The sequence below is a fragment of the Vombatus ursinus genome, unplaced genomic scaffold, assembly GCF_900497805.2.
Source record: "Vombatus ursinus unplaced genomic scaffold, bare-nosed wombat genome assembly UNPS02014773.1, whole genome shotgun sequence".
Lineage (NCBI taxonomy): Eukaryota > Metazoa > Chordata > Mammalia > Diprotodontia > Vombatidae > Vombatus > Vombatus ursinus.
The window spans coordinates 40,106,179-40,126,794 of NW_020954551.1; the positions used below are offsets into that span (position 1 = coordinate 40,106,179).

The 20,616-nt window shown below is 44.9% G+C and overlaps 1 protein-coding gene across 1 annotated transcript in view; it reads left to right on the plus strand.

Moving 5' to 3' along the window:
* The window catches only part of ZXDC (ZXD family zinc finger C), a 28,307-nt gene that overhangs the window by 1,340 nt on the left and 6,351 nt on the right, over positions 1-20,616 (plus strand). Inside the window, exons 3-10 of the mRNA XM_027863806.1 lie at positions 2-557; positions 3,624-3,776; positions 3,891-3,969; positions 4,492-4,622; positions 6,106-6,276; positions 10,509-11,200; positions 13,749-13,833; positions 18,918-19,087. Of these exons, the coding sequence (XP_027719607.1) occupies positions 2-557; positions 3,624-3,776; positions 3,891-3,969; positions 4,492-4,622; positions 6,106-6,276; positions 10,509-11,200; positions 13,749-13,833; positions 18,918-19,087 (2,037 nt within the window). The remainder of the gene's footprint in view (position 1; positions 558-3,623; positions 3,777-3,890; positions 3,970-4,491; positions 4,623-6,105; positions 6,277-10,508; positions 11,201-13,748; positions 13,834-18,917; positions 19,088-20,616) is intronic.

Below are 20,616 nucleotides of genomic sequence, written 5' to 3' on the forward strand. Positions count from 1 at the left end.
GCCGGCCGACCTGGGCCTGGCCGACCCCGTGGCCAGCTTCCTGCTGGCCGAGCCCGCGGCCAAGGGCCCCGCGCTGCCGCCGCCGCCGCAGCGGCAGCCGCAGCCGCCCCCGGGAGCCGAGAGCGGCGGCGCGGGCGGGCCGGGTGGCGGAGGCGCGGGCGTCGTGCTGGTCTACCATTGCCCCGAGCCCGACTGCTCGCAGACCTTCCCCAAGAAGCACCAGCTGAAGCTGCACCTGCTGTCGCACAGCAACACGCAGGGCCAGCGGCCTTTCAAGTGCCCGCTGGACGGCTGCGGCTGGTCCTTCACCACGTCCTACAAGCTCAAGCGGCACCTGCAGTCGCACGACAAGCTGCGGCCCTTCAGCTGCCCCGCGGGCGGCTGCGGCAAGAGGTTCACCACGGTCTACAACCTCAAGGCGCACATGAAGGGCCACGAGCAGGAGAACACGTTCAAGTGCGAGGTGTGCGCCGAGCGCTTCCCCACGCACGCCAAGCTGGCCGCGCACCAGCGCAGCCACTTCGAGCCCGAGAGGCCCTACAAGTGCGAGTTCCCCGGTAACGACCCGGGCCCGGCCCCCGGGGTGGGGAGGGGGGGGGAGAGGTCAGCGCCTGCCTCCTGGGTGGGGAGGGAGGGGTCAGCGCCTCCAGCCCCCAGCTCCGTGTCCGATGGCGGCTGTTTGGGGCGGTAAGGAGCCGGTCGGAAGCGCCCCCGATGTCCCATGGGAAGGGGCAGGATTTGAAGAGGCAGTTTCAGGGTCAGTTGCAGAGAAGGTGCCGGGCCCTCAGGCCCAGTCTCTCCAGTCAGGTGTCATCTAGACCAGAGAAGAGCTGGGAGCCTCCTGAGATCACACCTGGTGGCTGAGCTCGTTCTAGAGCAGGGCTCTTGGAGTCCACTCCAACATTTTCGATGCCCAGTCCCCTTGGAAGGCTTTGACTTCTGATAGAATTTTACATGACATTGTTCTGGCAAACCCCCGGCACCCTTAAATTGTGAAATACTCCTACGAGTGCGGGAAAACGTCTTAGGAAATCTTACAAATGAATGAGGAAGAACATGCCTGGAGATTATTGGGATCCTTCCCTTTTTTGGATAGGAGTTAGCAATTAGACCAGAGTTATTTTGAGTATTCCCACACACTGTGTAGTGGGTTTAGATCAGCTTTTCTTCAAGAACCTGAAGAATATTTGCAGAAAAATCATACTGTATCATTTTGGAAGCTGTATTGATTGCAGAAATATTAGGGGAGCTCCTACATTAGATTTACATCAACTGTGTGAAAGTGTTAGAAGCCATTTAAAATTTCTTTTTTCTTTCAAAACTATTTTTATATGAATTTATAATTTCTCTTTCTACTCGCCCCCTTCCCCATTGAATGCCTACAACAACAAAAACTGAAAACCAAATTCTCACCATAATCTGGTATATGGGAGGCCATTTCTAAAGTACCATGGTCTCAGCTTTCCTAGTTAGGTTTGCCAGTGAGCGTTGGCATCTGAGGGCTTAATAGGGAGTATAGTTTGTTTCACAAACCATTTTGTACATTGAACTTGGAATCAGAAGGTGGGGGTTTGCCTTCTCGGCCCCTCACCAGCATTGAACAGGTCATTTCATGTCCCTGAGCCTCTGTTTCATCTTTAAAGTGGGGATAATACCTTATGAGTAGTGGGGAAGGGCTTTGTATGTGCTGAGGTGCAATATCCATATGAGTCATTGGGAGAGGCATCAGGGTGCAGGGGGTTGCCATAGTGCTGGCCCAGGAGCAGGGAAGGCCTGGCTTCTGGTCCCACCTGGCCCATATCATTTGTGTGACTCAGGGCCAAGATGAGTGTTCTAGGCTGCCCTTCGTTGGCAGACAGGATTTTTTTCCTCTAGGAGTGTCTGGAATTACAGGTCCAGTTTATATGAGAGAGAGGGAGGGGGAGAGAGAGAGAGGAGGAGGAGAAAGGAGGAAGAGGAGAGAAGGGAAGGGAGAGAGAGAGAGAGAGAGAGGGGAGAGAGAGAGAGAGAGAGAGAGAGAGAGAGAGAGAGAGAGAGAGAGAAAGAGAGAAAGAGAAAGAGAAAGAAAACACAAGCACAAGCCGTGTAGTGGAAAGAATTTAAAAGTGGAGTCGGGATCTGTATTCTAATTCTGAGTCTGCTAAATTACCTTCCCTGCGCCTTTGTTCCCTCATTTGTAAAATGAGGGATTTTCCAACATAGGTGGAAAAGTGGGTCAGAGGTGTCCCCCAAACCCAAATCATACTAATAACCAACCCTCACAGAGTACTCTAAGGATTGGTTTGTTTGAGATGATATCTTTGGGAAATACAGGTTCTGTTCTCATCTTACAGATGAGGAGGATGCTCAACCTCCGAGGTTAAATGAGTTCTCTATGGTCACATACCTTGTGAGATTTGAACTGATTTCCTCCAGTGCCAGGACAGCCAGTCTCTGTCCAGTGCACCAAACTGCCTCTCATCAAAACTAACCAGGCCACACAGGGATGGAATGAAAAGCTCAAAAGCTATACTTAGCAGATTTTACAGAACACTTAGCACCTGGATTATCTGACCCCACCCCCTTCCCAAGGCTATAGTACAGTAAGCAGATAACAACTGCATTTCTAAGTAGAAAGAGAAATCATTTGTAATGTTAGACAGGATCCAAACCTAAGTATTTAAAAGGGTGTGTAAACTTTGACTCTGGCCACTGAGAATGTGTGAATTCTTCATATTAGAGAAACATAATTTGAACATCCACCTTAGTGGATCTCTGAAGAGTCTCAGCCATCTCTGTAATCGTGCCTTTCTTGGTGCAGTTATTTTCAATCTTATGGAGCAGATGGCAGTATCACCATTTTACAGATAAAGAAGGTACATAGATAATTGAAGTGAACCGGGTCATTCTTTTAGTGATTTCAGGTGGCATCAGCTGAACTCAGGCATCCACATTTGTGAGGGTTACAAGTATATTATTTGTGTGCAGCTTACATTTATTAGTGTACCATGCATTTCACAAAACCCACGACATTATTGTGGCTACTTCTAGGGTTGAAATTTTTATCCCCTACCCCTCTGCTCCTTTGATCTAGGATAATGACTGATCCCCTAAGATCCCAAAAGAAAGTCTTTCCTGCCTTGGATGGGCCACAGATTAACCAAGACAGATCGCACAGCCATAAATGGCTGCCAATCTCCAGGGCGTGGAGATGCTTTGACACTTCCTAGGTGACCTCTGTCTCACTTATCTCCTTTGTGAAATGGATATGAAATCTGTGCTACATACCCCACAGATTTTCTGTCACACTTTGCCTGCCCTGCTATCATTAGTTTGTTCAGTTCGATTTTACAGATCAGTAAGTAGAGGGATAGGAAAAGAAGTGACTTTCTCAGCATCACATGATTAACTAGTTAATGGCAGACCTTAGGCTAGAACCCAGGGCTCTAGATTGCCAAGTCAGTGTTCATACTAAAGATGGTTGCATATAAATAAAGGGTTTTTTTGGTGGGGGGAGGTGTTGGTTTTTTGGTTGTTTTTTTGTAAACAGGTATGAGATGTAGATTTTGACCTTTGTGTACACACAAAGGAGGCTGAGTTGGAGGATACTGTTATTAATCTGCTTTGCTTCTTTTTCTCTTTAGGTTGTGAGAAGACGTTTATCACAGTAAGTGCTTTATTTTCCCATAATCGAGCCCACTTCAGAGAACAAGAACTGTTTTCCTGCTCCTTTCCTGGATGCAATAAGCAGTATGATAAAGCCTGTCGCCTGAAGATCCATCTGAGGAGTCATACAGGTTTGTTGTGTTTCAGACGCTCCCACTGTGCCCCTACCATGCCGTGAGAGTAGTAGTGTGTTGGTATATTGGAGAGGAGCCATTTGTAATTCCAGCTTGTGACTTTTCTTTCAGGTGAAAGGCCTTTCATCTGTGATTCAGATGGTTGTGGCTGGTCCTTCACCAGCATGTCTAAGCTTCTGAGGCACAAAAGGTAATTCTGATGCTTTAGAGTATGTTCAGAACTCTGAGTAGGACTGACGTGTGACGAGCAAAGACTTGGATCTCTTGGACCTGGCCACTTACAGAGTGGTCCCTTTGTCTAGTCTGCTTCTTTTTAAAACTGTGAGGAGTGTAGTGAACCAGTCTGGGAAGTAGCTACCCACCTACTCTTGGATTTAAGCACTACTTAACTTTCCTAAAGAGACTCATTACACAACTGGCTTGATTAATTAGGCTGAATTTTCTAGTGAGAGTGTAACTGAATCTCAGGCCTACTTAGATAAACCAATGTGGGAGTAACATTTATTTTTCCAGTTAAACAGGTATGTACTTTTTCTTCTTTCCCCTCCTTCCCTGCAATGATATTAACCACCACATACTGTGATTGTTAGAATTTTGAAGGCAAATAATTTGTTTAAAAAGAAATATGTCATTAGCAAATTGAATTAGTTAGGACAAGGTTTGGGGCTCAGTTACTAAAATCAATCTTCTCTTCAATACCTCTTTTGGGTAGGAAACATGAAGATGACCGGAGGTTTACATGTCCTGTTGAAGGCTGTGGTAAATCATTTACAAGAGCAGAACATTTGAAAGGCCATAGTGTGACCCACTTGGGCACAAAGCCATTCGAGTGTCCAGTAGAAGGTAGAATTTACTTTTTATTTTTATTTTTTTTCCTAATCTAAGTGCTACTTGAGAGTTGTATAGTTAATACCTTTAGTTCTTAGACAGTCATTTGCTTTAAAAGGTCATTTGAGTTGTATGAATTTGGAATATTCATTAATGAGTACTGTACTTCCTTTAGTTGTGCCTGTCCATCAAAAAGTTATATTTGAGCCAGAATTTGTGTTAAACAGTTTTTATTAGCAGTGATTAACATTTTACTTACTCGGTTCACCAAGCATTGTTGAAAGCACCTCCTCCTCCATGCAGGGCGTTGAGCTAGGCCCTTCAACTACAAAAACAAAAATGAAGCATTTCCTGCCCTCACAGAATTGGGGGGGTGGGGCAGGGGGTGGGAATCTATATTTAGGAATTTATATACAAAGTAAATGCAAAGTCATTGTGGCAGGCGGACAGTGAGGCCCAACTACAGGTGTCACTTGAGCTGAGTTTTAGATTCCAAGGACGATTCCAAGAAGCTGAGGGGAGGAGAGAGAGCATTGTCGCCAGCAGAGATGGCTCATGTGCACACAGGCACTGAGGTGGAATCTCCTGGAGACCCAGTTTGAAGGAATGGGGAGTAAGTCTGGAACGTGAGCATAGAGCCAGATTTTGAAGGGCTTTAAATGCCAAACAGGAATTTGAAATGGGTGGCCACTTAAGAGTCTTTAGCAGAAGAAATGATAAGTGCCTGTCTCTATGTTGTTTCCGTGACAAATTACAAATTCCTCAGCTCAGCATGTAAAGGCCCCCACCGTCCAGTGTTAGCCTGTCTTTCAGCCCTGCCTGGCATTACTGCCGTTCACAGACTAGAGTCCAACCAGGCTGGACAAGAGCTACTCTTGGAACTTGCACAAACCATCCCTACTCTCCTTCCTTACTTCCTCCATGAAATCCTTTTGTTCCTTCAAAGCCAGCTCTTCTTTGGAGCGGCCCTCCTGCCCTCCTGGAGCTTACTCTGTAGTAGGAAGAGATAATATATATAAGGGAGTGGTGGACAGGGAAGGGTGTTTTTGTATGTGAGGTTACAGGGTTGGTGAGTGGAACTTGAAAGGAATAGATTAACACACCTTTTCCAGCAGCATTGACAGTGTTGATTTGATTATGGATCCAGAATTGGAAAGGGTAGGAGGGCCGAGGAAGATGTCCAGATGGCTAGGGAGGAGATTGAGCATTACTGGAGCTGGCTTCTGTGTAGTGGGCCACGTGAGGTAGTTGGTACGGTGAGGGGTCCAGGGGATGGTCTCTGGTCTCAGTGGCAGCCATCTACTCTATGTGTGTGTGTGTCTGTGTGTGTGTGACAGAGAGAGAGAGAGAGAACATAGACATAGGTGTTCTTTCCCCTCCATGAATAGTAAGCCTCTTGAGGGCAGAAGTTGTTTAGTCTCTGTGTCCCGGAGCTTAATGCTCTTCATTCTCCAACATAGACACTTCCTAAGTGATGGTTGACTAGCTTTTGTTCCAGGTTGCTGTGCTCGCTTCTCTGCAAGAAGCAGTCTGTACATCCACTCAAAGAAGCACCTTCAGGATGTGGACGCTCTGAGAAGCCGCTGCCCGGTGTCCAGCTGCAGTAAGCTGTTCACCTCCAAGCACAGCATGAAGTCTCACATGGCCAAACAGCATCACTTTAGTTCAGGTACTGTCCTTCTCTCACCTCCACCTCTGACAGGGCAGCTGTGTCTAGCCTGGAGGGGTGGGTCCTTTGGGTCAAGATTTCTGTGCAGTTGAAAAGCCGTTTCAAAAATAACTAGGTTTTCCAATGAGCTGTCCAGGCCAGACTGGGGCTGGGTAGAGTGGAAACAAGGTAACACTTAGAGAGAGATAGGAAGAAAGCTAGGGTGTGCTGAGTATGTTGGCTTCAGCAAGTGAAAGTCCATATCTATCCAACTCCCTACTCCATCAGTCTGTCTTTAGGAATCTGGAAGGGAGGAATAGCCAGTCTCTTTGCCGGCTAGATAAAATAACTTTGTGGGCCAATTACAAATAATCAAGTGATCATTTACACATAATTTACGTTTTCTGGAATGGAGGTGATAGAGATGGTGATAAGGATAGCTACTTTCTTTAGAATATGAAAGGTCTGGCCCTAATTTTAGGAATTGCTTGTCTTAAGTATAACTGGTTAACAAAAACAGTTCTTGTTTACTCTGAAATGCAAAAGCTGGTGAAAACTGAGAAAGTCTCTATCAGCAATCAGTACCTCCTGTTGGGAATAGGTAACTGTTTAACTTAGCTCTACTTTGTTCTGTTGTAAATATTGGTTATATAAATTGGGGGTTTAATTTATATACAAAAGTCATAACATAAAAGATTATCACTTGAAAACCTGCTTTCCTTCCAGTGGTTTCATTGAGAAAGTTAGAATAGAGGGTATCCTCCCAGTGGGAAAAGGTTGTCAAGATGAGACAGTTCCCTTTTTTTCAGTGTTCTTTCAGTTCTTCTGATTATAACAGAAACAGATCGTTGGTTATAATATACCTTTAAAACTAATCGTCCTCCTCTCATTGGACAACCCCTACCTCAGGCTGCTTTGGCCCGGGGGGAAAAGGGAATGCTGTACCAGGACAGCCACAGAATAAAAAGCAGACCAAGTCCACTTCTTTTTAAGCAGTTGTTTACAGGCTTTTAAGGTAGGCAGAGGAACTGCATGAAGAGCCAGTGTGTTTAGAGGGGAATTCTTGCCAGAAGTGTTGGCTTGGGCTCAGCCAGAAATGCTTCGGTTAGTTAGTAATAAGGGTACCTTTTATGTAGTGCTTTAAGGTTTGCAAAGTGTTCAGAAACTTTTTTACTGCCAACAGCCCCGCTCTTCACCCCCCCCCTTCAGTTATTCGATATGGGGCCAGTACCCACAGTTTAAAAAGTGCTGGTCAAGGGAACTCCTGACCAGAGGACTCTTCCCTTAGCTTGGGGCAATGAGAGGTTTAAGTGGTTTGCCCTGGGTCAAACTCTGGATTCAAAGTTGTCTCCCTTTTCTAGTGATATCTTTGTGGATAAGCTGTGAATTGTTAATTGAGCTCAGAAATGCTTGACCAATTGGCTTGAAAGAATAATGATTTATAGGTCTGTGTCTATTCTGATAGAAAACATATGTAGAATGCACAGGCAGACCCCTGCTGCCTCGAAGCCATATGTGACTCTCAGGTCCTCAAGTGCAGCCCTTTGTCTGAGTCCAAACTTCACAGACTAAATCACAGAATAAATGGATGTGTTCTGTGAAGTTTGGATTCAGTCAAAGGGCTGCACTTGAGGACCTAGAGGGCCACATGTGGCTTCGAGGCTACAGGTTCCCCACCGCTGACCCAGGGCATTCTTTTCAAAGTCCTTTATTCTCTTCCCATATTTTTCTCAGTGACTTGGATGAAGAGTAGACTGCAGATGACATAAAGCAAGAAAGAAATTCATGATAAAGATCTTGGGCATTTAATGAACTATAAGCTGTTATAAGTCAAAAAAGTTAATGTAGTCTTAATCTACAGGAACAGAAGTGTCTGAGTGTGGCACCCAAAACTGGGCCCAAACATTGAAATAAGGCCTGACATGGGCTGAGTGCTCTGTACTCAGAGTACAGGATTTTTAAACTTAACCCAGCTGAACTCTGAACAAAGAGACAAAGAACCATGACTTAAGCAGTTACTGACCGAAATCAATTTCCTGTAAATAGGATCAGTAAGAAAATGATACAATCAATCTTAATCTTCTTGTGAGTCAGCAAAGGAAATTGAAAAGGAGTGGTAGAAGGTAAAGCCAAAAGGAGTGGTGTTTTTAAAAAAAACCGAAAAAACAAAAACCCTCTGAAGAGGGGAGAACATCCAAGGAGTAAAGGGTGGTCAGCCTATTCAAATGCAGCAGATGGATTGAGGAGGATTAGGACTGATGAAAGACTTCTTGGGTTGGGCGCCTTTGGAGAGAGCAGTTTCTGTTGAATGATGAGGTCTGGAAGTCCAGTCGCAGGAGGTTGAGGAGTGATTAAGAGGAGAGGAATGAGAGGTTGTGCCTGTAGGCTTCTAAGTTTGACTGAGAAAGGAAGGAGAGATATACGATGATGACTTTGAGGGGATGGAAAAGTGAAAGTCTTTTTTAAGGATAGGGACGGCCTGGGAATGTTTGAAAGCAGTGGGGAAGGAACCGGTAGATAATGAGAAGCTGTAGATTGGAGAGGGGAGCTGACCGTGAATGAATACTCCTGGAGAAGAGTGGGGGGATAGGATCAAATGGGCACATAGAAGGGTTGGCCTTGGGAAGAACAAGGGTTTTTTTCCTCTTTTTCAGAGACTGGTAGAAAGGAGAAGAGAGTGAGAAATGATGACGAGAAGGGGAGGAAAGGGAGCTTATATTGAATGGTTTCTGCTTTTTCGGTTGGGGAGGAAGGGGGTGAAGGACCTGAGGAGGAGTGAAGTTTTAGAATAATGTATTTGAGGAGTGGGTTGGGGACTCCATAGGGAGGAGTGAGAGGACTGCTTTGCTACTTTGAGGGCCTCGTTGAGGTTGAATAACATGACCTTGTAATGTGGCCCAGCCAGCTGTGGGGCTTCATTTAGTGGCTAATGAGTAAGACCAGAGAGGTGGGGGTAGTGGGAGTAATCCAAGATGGAAGCTTGGCACGAGAAGTGTGGTGATAGGGCAAGGAAGGACTCATGAGCAGAGGCCAGGGTGGGATTGCAATGGCCAACTGTTAGGCTGAGATTGTAGAGGGACAAAAGTGAAATCTGAGGAAATACTGAAGGGAGGAGGGCATCGAGGTCTTGATGTAGGTGAAGAACAGGTGCAGAAGGGGTGAAAAACAGGAAGAGGTGAGCTAGAGGAAGGCGTAGTCACATAGGGCAATGTCAGTTTCTCTTTAAGCCAAGTATAGTGGCAGAGGTGGGAAAGCCAGTTTATCTGAAGTACGGGAGGTCTGAAAGGAGAGTCAGTCAGAGCTACGGCCAGAAATGTGGGCTGGGGCCAGACAGCCAGCCTGGGGATGGCCTTAGCTAGTGTTGGATTCTATTCAGTAGGCATGGGTTAGCCTTAAAAGATTTTTGAGCTAGGGGTGGCATATATTAGACTCTGGTAGCTTCAGAGGTTTAAATAGAAAGGTGTGGGAGTGAGCGTGGAGCTTGGGAAACCAGTAAGGAAGCAGATGAAAGTAGTTCAGGGAGTGACAGCCTTACGAGACTGGTGGCAGTAGCCAATGTAAGAACAAATGATGCCCTGCTCATCCTTCCACAGTGTGGTTCAGTTTCAGGCCAGGACCACAAAGGTTGGGCCTGCTGAGGTCTCTTCTTTGAGGGTTTCAGGCAAACTTTAGAGCAGACCACCTGCCCCATTTGGGTCTGAATTGAATCCCCATGGCAGATCAATCATTCTGATGTTGGAATGGCTCTACTGCCATGTTGAGTCACTATTTATCTGCATATGGGCTTTGACTGAGTGTAAGCTGCATCACCAAAATGGGGTATTTTGAAAGGAAAAAAAAATACATTGATTATGGGCTATAATCAAGCCTATATATGAAAACCAGATTAGGGGAGGGTGTGGTGGGGTGTATATTCTGTATTTAGACTGATACAGTTTATTGGCTACCAGATGAGCACATGAACAGTAGGGGTGAGCATCACAGATCATTTAGGCACTCTTCTTGGACATAAAGTTTATGTAAAAGTATTTTCCAAACTTTGAAGCACTATATAAATGTTAGCCATTACTTGATTACATATAGGTTACATATCAACATATGTGCACAAAAATGAGAGCAAACTGTAAGTATGAGTTTCAGAAGGTTTCTATGGAAATAATAGCTGGAAAGGAATGAAGATTATATGTTAATTTCATTAGGATAACCGAGTGTCTTACTTAGAATAATCATATGGCTATTTCATTGCTTTTTAGACCTCTTAAGCCAGCTTGAAGCTACAAGTTTTCTTACACCCAGCAGTGAACTTACCAGCCCAGCACAGAGCGATCTTAGCAACATAGACCTCGTGTCTCTCTTCTCTAACGTATCTGGTAACAATTCTGCAATTACAACAGACATGGCATTAGTGAACTCTGGAATTTTGACAATAGATGTTGCTTCAGTGAGCTCAACTCTTGGGGGGAACCTTTCTGTTAATAATAATAATAACTCCTTGGGGCAGGCTGTGGACCCATTGATACTGGTGGCCAGCAGTGACATGCCTCACAGTCTTGATAGCTCTCTGTTGCTGGGTACGACCGCCACAGTTTTACAACAAAGCACTTTAAATTTGGATGATGTCCAGACTGTCAATGCAGAAGCACTGGGGTCTCTGGCATCTCTGTCTGTGAAGAACTCCGGTCAAGATCTTCCTGCTCTGACATCTAGCAATAACTTAACAATAGAGCCAGCCACATTGACTCCATCCAGCAGCCTCACTGGGAACAATGTTCCTGGACTCCTGACGTCACTCAAAACTGAACAGGACTTACTTCCTGGCTCAGACATTGTTGGACACCAGGAAGGAAGCAAAGTCGTGACTCAGTTTGTATTCTCCAACCCAACAGCAGGCTACAGTGCTCAAAAAGAAATGGATCTCCACACAGTGCCCGGGAGCTCATTTTTGGTAGGTAGTAATTGGGAATGGCTTTAGCTGTATCCAATTTTGATGATGCTTTTTGGCTTAAATTTGACTCTTGTTGGCTTATCTAAGCACATGATGTCCTGGAAAAAGCATAGAACTGGGAGTCGGGAGCCCTAGGTTGTCCCAATAATGATAAATAACCGATTCGTGATTATTTATATAGCACTTGAAGGTTTGCAGAACACTCGACTCCAATGAGCTGTGTGGCCTCAGACAAGTCCCTTTAACCCACGTGTCGGATTCTCCATCTGTCAAATGAAGGGGCTGGATAGGGTAGTCTCTTCGGAGTCCTTTAGTCCCTCTGACGACTTATCCTTGGTTTCTTTCCTTACTAAAGAAACCTGCAGTTTTCAGTGATGGGAGAAGATAATTGATGGGCTTTTCTCAGTGTCACCTCCACAAACACTTATTTTGTACTTGACAGCATTGTCTTTCTGAAAAGTCCTTAATTAAGGCAGGGGTCTTCACCTTGTTTGTGTGATGCACCCGTTGGGCGACAGCCATTGGCCAGCCTCTGGCAGAGGCCAGGGACCCCTTTCTCATTAAAATGTATAAAACAAAATACATAACTTTATGGAAAAAATCAAATCTATTGGTTTATCTAATTATATATTCAAGATAAAACAAGTTCCCTCACACTAGGTTAAGAGGCCCTCCCTTAAAGGGGGAAACTACCATGTGCGAATAATTTTAAAAAGTCAAATTACTGACTTTATCTTAAATTGGGTATGAAGGAATATAATGAGAAAACATAAAGGAACACATAATATTGTTTGTGGGCTTTTGAGTATTCATGAAAAGTTTTAGAAATATTTAACCTTAAGACCTGATTTATTCCAAATAGACTCTTGCCAAAAAAAAAATAACCAAATATTTTTGGAGGCATTTAACATCCTAACTATCTGAATTGGGAAGAGTGCACAGCTGTTGTTCACTCTGGCAGCTATAGACTGAAGGTCTGATAGTCATGCTAAGTCTGCCCCCACCTTGGAAAGGGACCTAACTGCCCCGAGATCTTCGGCAGCGACTGTGCCCAGGGAGGGAAACTGAGGTCCCGAGCAGTTCACTGTGGGTGTTTCTCAGGGGTGAGGAGCCTTGACAGAAAGTCCTGCTGCTGCAGGTTGGTTCCTCATTGTCCTCTGGAGCACTTTTCCTGTTTCTGGTCATTGCCGGGGAGTTGAGCAGAGTTTGCCTCCCACTTACTCTGCACAGACTCACGTGGCCTCCTGGCTTCTGCTCAGGACTCGACTGACCACAGGACCTGGGTTTCAGTCTCATTTCTTGCCACTCAGTATCTATGGGACGTGAGTCTCATTTTTGTCCTGTCTCAAATGAAAGGTTGGCCTAGGTGGTGTCTAAGATAACTTCTGCTTTAAATCATATTGTCTAATGAAGACAGTGGAGAAATGGAATGAGAAATTTTCAATTGTTTGTCTCATCATTTAATTAACACAACATTATGAGACTTCACTTTTCCAGAGGTCTGGCAGCTTCACCTGTTGATCAAGGCTGAGAACTAGGAGATACTTTTTAAAAAACCAGCAGGCAACCCATAACGGTAGTAATGACAATAATAATAGCCGACGTTTCTGTAGCGTTTACTATGTGCTGCACGGTTATGCTCTCCTCTTTGCTGACAGCAGAGCTCTTCCCATTGCCCTCCTATTCACTTATATTTTAAACACATCTCTGACAAACTTTGTCATTTGGGTTCCTTGATCATAGCAGATGAATTAGAATCAGCAAAGAAGAAGGAGTAGTGGACATTGGGTAACTGGGGAGCAGTAACAGTGACATCAAAAGAAGAGATTGAAAAACCACAAAAAGCCATAACAAGCCATTTTAGTTTGGGCAGACGTTCCGACCTGGCTTCATGGCTCAGGGTTCTTTTTAACCTACAGCCCAGTCTAGTCAGGGAGGTTCCTAGGGATAACCTGGTCACCAGGAAGACCCTCAGTGTCTGCAGTGTCCTTTCTTTAAGCAGACACACAGGCATGAGCTGTGGTTTAGATTTCTGCCCACCTAAAGCTTAGGAAGGCCTAGGGTCACAGCTTGGCCGTAGGACCGAGAGTTACTTTGCTTGTCAGGACTCTGGACAGGTCTTGGCCTCTAAAGTTACACGATTTGTGCTTTGGTAAGAGGGAGTTTCCCCACCTGGGAGTTCCCTTTAACATAAAATTAAAGGTCCAATCCCTGTCTCTGTGGTTAAATGAATTGATCATCCCATTTAAAGGGGGTAAAATACATGTATTTATGGACCCTCTTTTCCTGGCAGAGCTGGTTAATTGAGGTGTTCTTCCACCCCATTTATATGCAGATATGGTCTGATATGAATTTGGGTTTCTTGTGTGCTAATGTGAGATTTGGGGCTTTCATTTGGAGTCTTGGCATTATTTTTGTAAGAAGATTGTAATGTCTAATTTTATTTGAGTAACAAATAAGTTCCATAACTTATACTTTGCTACCCTTGCTTTTTTTCATTCCTTTGTTGTTTAGATCGAGTGACTGACAAACTTTTCTTTGGTCTCAGGAAAGTGGGGGCTCAGCAAGAACTGATTATCGAGCCATTCAGCTAGTCAAGAAAAAAAAAGAGAAAGGGCCGGGAAGCAGCACAGGTGAGAAGGGTGTGGCCCCCATGCCCGCTGGCCCTGCCAGTGCCAGTGGGACTTCTAGATCAAAGTCTCCTCTCAGTGGATGGTGGGTCATTTTGCAGCCATCTATTTGGAGTAAAATGGCTTTTACAGTAGTTAGATCTCCTTTTGATATCTGTCCAAATCCTGTATTATGGCAGAATGTCTTTTTCAAAATCTGCAAAATGCTTAACATTTCTTTCAAAATTCAGTGTAGGTTTATTTCACTTTCTGAAAAGTTGAGGGTAAATCATGTCACCCTACATCACTAGTGAAGCTCAGTATTCACAGAGACTTCGCTGTGAATCCTTTGGTAGGAGGAAACATCCTTCTGAAATATCTCTAATGATTTTGTTCTGTAATTTTGGAATTTAAGGCAAAGTATCTTTATGATAGAGTTCTTCTTTTCCTGCATCTCACAATATTGCACGTGTCTAAAACTCTGTAAAAAGGATTTTTGTGGGGAGAAGGGGCTCTACGGACCTGTATATGTGGGGAGAGCCAGAGCAGCATCCATACCCTGGGTGCACAGGAAGTAGAGCCCCGGCCCCTGGTGGTGGGATGAAGGAGAAAGATTTGGGGCAGGGAGACCATATAGAATTAGGATTTGGCTCGGGAATAAACGGAAAAGACACCTTTGAAGCACTTTACTATGTACAAAACCCTCTGAGGCATCAGGAGTTTGGAGAGGAAAGTGAGACCAGGCCTGCTCTCGAGTACTCATATTTGAATGGGTGCAGTTCAGAGAATACTTTGGTGTTTAGGTTGGCTGTGGTTCAGTAGTTTTAAAAAATGTTCAAGGTTAGTTCGGGGTTGAAGAAATCACTGAGGTGTGTTTTATTTTTGTTGGGATGGTGGTGGTTTCCTGGGCTCCAGGCAGCAGCAGAGAGAACTCTTCCTTCTCTCTCCGGCCTGGTAGCCTTGTTAAGGTTCGGAGTCCTTGGTGCTGTGGGAGGCTCCATCAGCTGGAGGCAGCAAGCACTGTCTGTCCTGCGGTCCTTGGGCTTTCGTTCTCAAAGCCCAGTGCTGGGGAGCAGGGACCCTTCCAGGCTCACAAATGGGGAAGCTCCTCCTCTAATTGAGGCAGGAGCTGTGGTTCTTGCCCCCTCATGCTGAGACACCTCTTTGAACAGGAGGCAGGTGCGCCAGCCCTGGGTGATGGGAGCTGAGACATCGCATGGGCTTTGCCTTAAGAGAGCATACCTTTATTTGCGGGGGAAAGAGCCAGTTGACTGTCCAGGGCCTAGATCAGTATGCCTGTTTTATTTCGAAATCTAGAAAGGCCCTTCTCATCTGTTTCAGAGTTTGGCTGAAGTGTAGGTCCCTTCCCTGAAAAGTTGAGGGTGAACCCCACCAGTTGTTATTCCTATAGAGCTCAGGACTTGGCAGTGAATCCTTCTGTAGTGGGAGAGCTGTCCTTCAGTGTTGTTCAGCAACTGAGTCACCTTCTCCAGACCTGACCCTTGCCACAGAACTGTGTAGACAGAGGGGGAGGGCCCTTCTCTACAGGTAAACCAGTGACACAGCAGAGGTCGTCTTCATTGAATTTCGTGGATGAAATACACTCCTGGCGTATGGCACATAGCTGCTAGGTTGCCATCCCGTGGCTTGTTTTCATCTAATTCAGCTGCTTCACCCAGGGAGGCAATGCTAGTGGCAGGCTGATGTCGCAGGGGAAGAACTCTGTTGTAGAATCGAGCATGGAGGTTCTAGTCCTTCCTATTTTAGAGGGGCCAGAGAGACCCAACTTAGCCCTCTCCTTGCTCTGGTTCTCGCTGTGTGGTCCTCTTAACAGCCTTTCCAGGGGATGGTGCCATAATTTATGCATGGTGAGCCCTGTGACAGGGAATGCTACTTTGTCATTTCTGTATGCACTGTGCCTTGCACACATAGGCACTTTATATAGACATTTGTGCAAATTAAATTCATATCCCTATTTCACAAATGAGGAAACTGAGGTTCAGAGAGAAAAGTGCCTTGTCCTGAAGGACATCACTTTAAAAGTCAAAGAAAGGCACATGAGCTGCTTGAGTAACATGTAGCTCCCTCTTCTCCGTTCCCCTGCCAAGAGAGCAGCGTGTACATTCCCCCCTTCCCACCACTGTCTTTTCTCCTCCTTCCACCACCTGCTCAGTGCTCTGAGGGCTCAGTTACTAACTGCCTGGCCTATGGCATACAGTCCTCACAGGTCTTCCACCTGAAGATTCCCCTTGACTACACTCCAGCTGCAGTGAGACTTACCTTGCTTAGGCATCATTCTGCTCTAACTCAGAAATCTGCAGCAGCATCTTCAGGCCTGGCCCCAGGGCATGCTGCTGCTGCTGCTACTTTCATTATGGCTACAGCTAGTACTGCTGCTGCTACCACCACCACTACCACTGTACACTCACTCTCTTTCTCTCTGCATCCTGGCCAAACCTGGCTTGCTGTCCATCACCATCGTACACTGTATCCTCCAGGGAAGAGAATGCAGCAGAGTCACGTTTTACATGAGTGTGAGGTTCTAAAGTCAGTGTGGAAGGCAAAAATCACGTGTGGTCAGTTACCCTTTTAAAAATCCCTTAAATTTGATTGACTTTGAATTGGAATTCCTTGTTATTAGAAGGCTGTATGTCTTCTGCTGGAAGCTTGAGCAGCACATTGAGGCGGAGGGTCCTTACTTGAAACATATTGTTGTTAATATGCACACATTTCTAGTTATTGCCTTTCAGTCATTAGTTTAATGCTTTTTCAGTCTTCACTCGTGCGTTCACCATTTTTTATGAGTTAAAAACTCATCACTTACTTATTTGGATGGTATATAACTCTCTCCAAACCCAGTGGCCACAGGGGGAATAATGAAGAGCAAAGCAAGGGTTTAAAGTATGGGAAAGACTTTCCAGCTTTTGGGGTTGAGCATTTCCTAGCCCGATCACAAAGGGTCCGGATGAGGCTGTGATAACAGAAGGTTGCCCCCAGTGTTATTATCCACAGGGCATACTGCTGTCTCCAAGGCTGTGACCAGGGGTCCAAACACACCTAAACATCAGGGCTGGGTGAGAAGTTCATGTTTCTATGTTTTCAGATGAATTAAAGCCCAAGGGCACAGAAGCCCTAAGAACTCAAAATCCTGCACCTGGCATGGCAGTGGGTGCTGGAGGGGGTCAGGGGGCCATTACTCCAGGGCAGTGTGTGTGGTTGTTAAATGTGCATTTGATGGGATAGTACAGTATATTGAAGTGAAAGATGGTTGGGTTTGTCCCTGACCATGGAGAATAACTCAGCCCTAATGACATCCCAATGATGGAAGCAAGATTCTGCATTTGGCTCCTTTGGCAAATATTATACATATTTAGTCTTTAATGCCTAGGAGAGGTTAGGACCTTTCTGATTTATCCCCAGCCATAAGGCTTAAGGAGCCTGATTTCAGGTCTGTTTTTAGCCAGTTTGTCAGTAACAAAGCTGTAGCCCATCCTGGCACTCATCTGACTTAACCTTCTTCAGACTCAGAATAGGCTAAGGCTTGTGGCAATCCTCAGGTTTGTACCCTGGCTAAATGGGAAACCAAAGTGTTGTCCACAGAAACATTCTAATAATGCCATCTACTGGTGGTTTTAAGAAACAACATCCACATAGCATTGCATACTTAATAAAAACTTTTTGATTAATTTTTTTTCACTGAATCTATTTTTTCTTTCTCTTATCCTCCTCTTCTAATTGGAGGAAAAGTAGAAAACCAAAACCTTTGTGACAAATGTGTATAGTCAAGCAAAACAAATTCCCACAATGATCATGTCCCATTCTGTACCCTAAGTCCATCACCTCTGTCAGGGGGTGGGCAGCATTGCTTAATAAAGTCTTAAAGATAGTCATAGAATTTAGAGCAGGGAAGGACCTCACAAGTCATAGAATCTACTTTTTTCATTTCATTGGGAGGGAACCAAGGTCCCTAGAGACTGGGTGATATTCCCAAGGATACACAGAAAGTTCTCTTTCCTTACCAGCAGCATAACTGAAAAATCTAGCTCGCTTCATAAGACTCATGCTTTTAAGTTCAGTTCTTTCTACTTTTTGTGTTGCTTAAGTGAAAGTAAATGTGAGAGGCATCATGCTATATATGGTATAGAGGGCTGGTCTCAGAATTAGAAAGATGTGGGTTCTAGGCCTACCTCTGATGTGTACTAGCCAAGTGAGACCCTAGCCCAGTAATTTAACACCTTAGTGCCTCAAGCAACTCTGTAAAACTATAAGTTGCAAATAGGTTGTCAGGTTTAATTGGTGGAAGGAATTTCCATTCTGGAAGTTGCCCATACAAAGTGAAATCTCAGAGACTTGACCACCTCCTCCAGAAATAAGTGGCCAAAAGATTGAGTTTTCCTGATACAATGACTTTTTTATAAATTGGCACTGTTGAGCTTAAAAGTAAATTTGTTCCCAACAGTGTGGGTGTATGACTTGTTAATTCTTTTCTCTTCTGGTAAATAGTTGAAACAGCGAATGAAAAAAAACGAATGCTCAGTTGCCCTAGTAACTCTATATTTTAGCCATCTTTAGCCTCCCCAGTTTTACACACATAACTATAGTAGCGGAAATTCCTACTAACCACCTGAAGGCTTGGCAGGGAGGCAGGCCTATAGGGTGTTGAAGGCTGAGAGTAGCACAGCCTCTGGCATAGCCTGAGCCAGAAGGACTCTGAGTACAGCCCCAGGGAGGTGGGGAGATTCAGAGAGCTCCTCACCAGAAGCTTGGCCACCAGGGGAGGAGCTTTGGACCACAGAGACTCGAAAACGTACTCGCATCCTTTGTGGAATGAGCATCTGCACTGATGAAATCACTGAATTTATCCAAGGATTAGAGATGGCAGGAAACATTCCGTTTTGCTCTGGTTAGTAAAAAAATCAAGCTACGTGTAATGTCAAAGCATTGGGAGGTTTCTTCTTAGGCACCTAGACTGACTTCTTGGGATATTTTAAAGTCTAGGAAAAGCTGTCGTGCAGTGTTTCTCTTCTGACTCTATGAAGGACGTGAACGGATTTAAGTAAAGGGTATACAAGCATACTAAAGTTGTTGGTTTGTCTACTTTGTTTCAGGGTCATCAGGATCAACTCAAAGGAAATTAAAAGGTGGTAAAGTGAGCCCCACTGATTTCTCCACAAGCTCTAGCAGTCGGTTATGTGGAAGTATCGTAGTGCCGAATGGAGGCTTAGCCGTGCGAGACCCGGCCACCGGCGCTCAGTTTGTTCAGATTCAGTTATTGCAGGTAAGAGCGCATGAGTGAGAGAGAGATGAGCCCCAGACGTTTGTCAGGGAGCTGAAGTGTAGGTGAAGCTTAGGTTGTATTGAGAAGTAGTAAATGAGCACCAGCATCAGATAAAATGCCCCGCTTTCTGCTTCTAGGTATTTCTCTACACACATGCTCCCCCAGTGCAGGTTGCAGTCCACCCATGCCTCTTCATTCTGTTCAGTGACCGCCCTGTCCTAGAAATTCTCCAGGAGGCTCTGTCCAGAGAGAGACTCCTTCCAAAGCCTCTGACATTCTGTGGATAATCACGGACATTCTGCGTGCGGGACTGGTCCCCTCTTTCCAGGCTTGCTTGCTTTTTTTTTCTGGCACCATCTCCAGGAGCATAAGTTTTTGTTAGTGGCAATATGCTGCATCTTTCCGTTGCCTCCTCAAAAATCTCTATTGCATTTCTGAACATTTTGAGAAGAGAAATGAGATAGTGTCATATAGTCCAGAAGAATTTGAAAGCAGAGATCAAAGATACTTGTTATGCCATTAGTCAGTGATTATCATGCACCGCGCCAAAGGCAACTCAACCACTGTTTATTATCTCCTCGTCCCGCGTGCCAGCAGGGGAGATACAGCTTATGCTGTTAGAGTCCGCCGTGGTTTTTCTGGTTTTGCCTCATTTCTTTCTGTATTAGTTCACTTAAGTCTTCTAATACTTTTCTCAGTTCTTTGCAGGCATACCTTACTACTTAGTAATAATAATAACAGTAAAATTCATGAACCACAAGATTTTGGTCATTACTCAGCTGATGGGCAATTACTTTGTTTTTAGTCCTTTGGTTTCCACAAAAAAGTGTTGCTGTGACTATAGCAGGTGTGTGTGTGTGTGTGTGTGTGTGTGTGTGTGTGTGTGTGTGTGTTTTTACCTCTTTGGGATACATACCTCGCAATGAGATCCCTGGGTCAAAGAGTCAAACATTTTAGCCATTGATTTTAGCATAATTCCAATTTGCTTTCCAGAATGGCCACAGCAGCTCAGAGTTCCACCAGCTTTGTAGTAATGCACTCTTACTGTTCTCTAACCCGCCTGGCATTGACTTCCCATCCTTTGTCATCTTGGCTCATGTGCTCACCTAGGTCTTTTTGACAGGAAGTGTTGTCTAACCATAACTCCCCCTTGTTGTACTTATTCAAATGATGAGAAGTATGTCTGTCCTTAGCCTGTCAGCATCTTTTTGGATCCTGACTGCTATCTAATATGTTAGCTATTCCTGACTTCATTCAAGTTATTAATACAAGTGTTGGGTCAGGCACATATCCCTGGGACACTGCACTAGATTTTTATCCAAGTTGACATTGAGTTAGTAATGACTACTCTTTGGGTCTAATGGAAAGTCTGAGCATCTATAATGCTCCGAATAACTTGGTTGTTCACAATTATTTTCCGAACAATATAGTTAGTTCTCCCTCATTTGAGGTCTTCAGTCAAAGGCTGGATGACCAATTACCTTGTAGAGAGAGGGTTGGAGTGGAATGTAAGATCCCTGATAGAATGT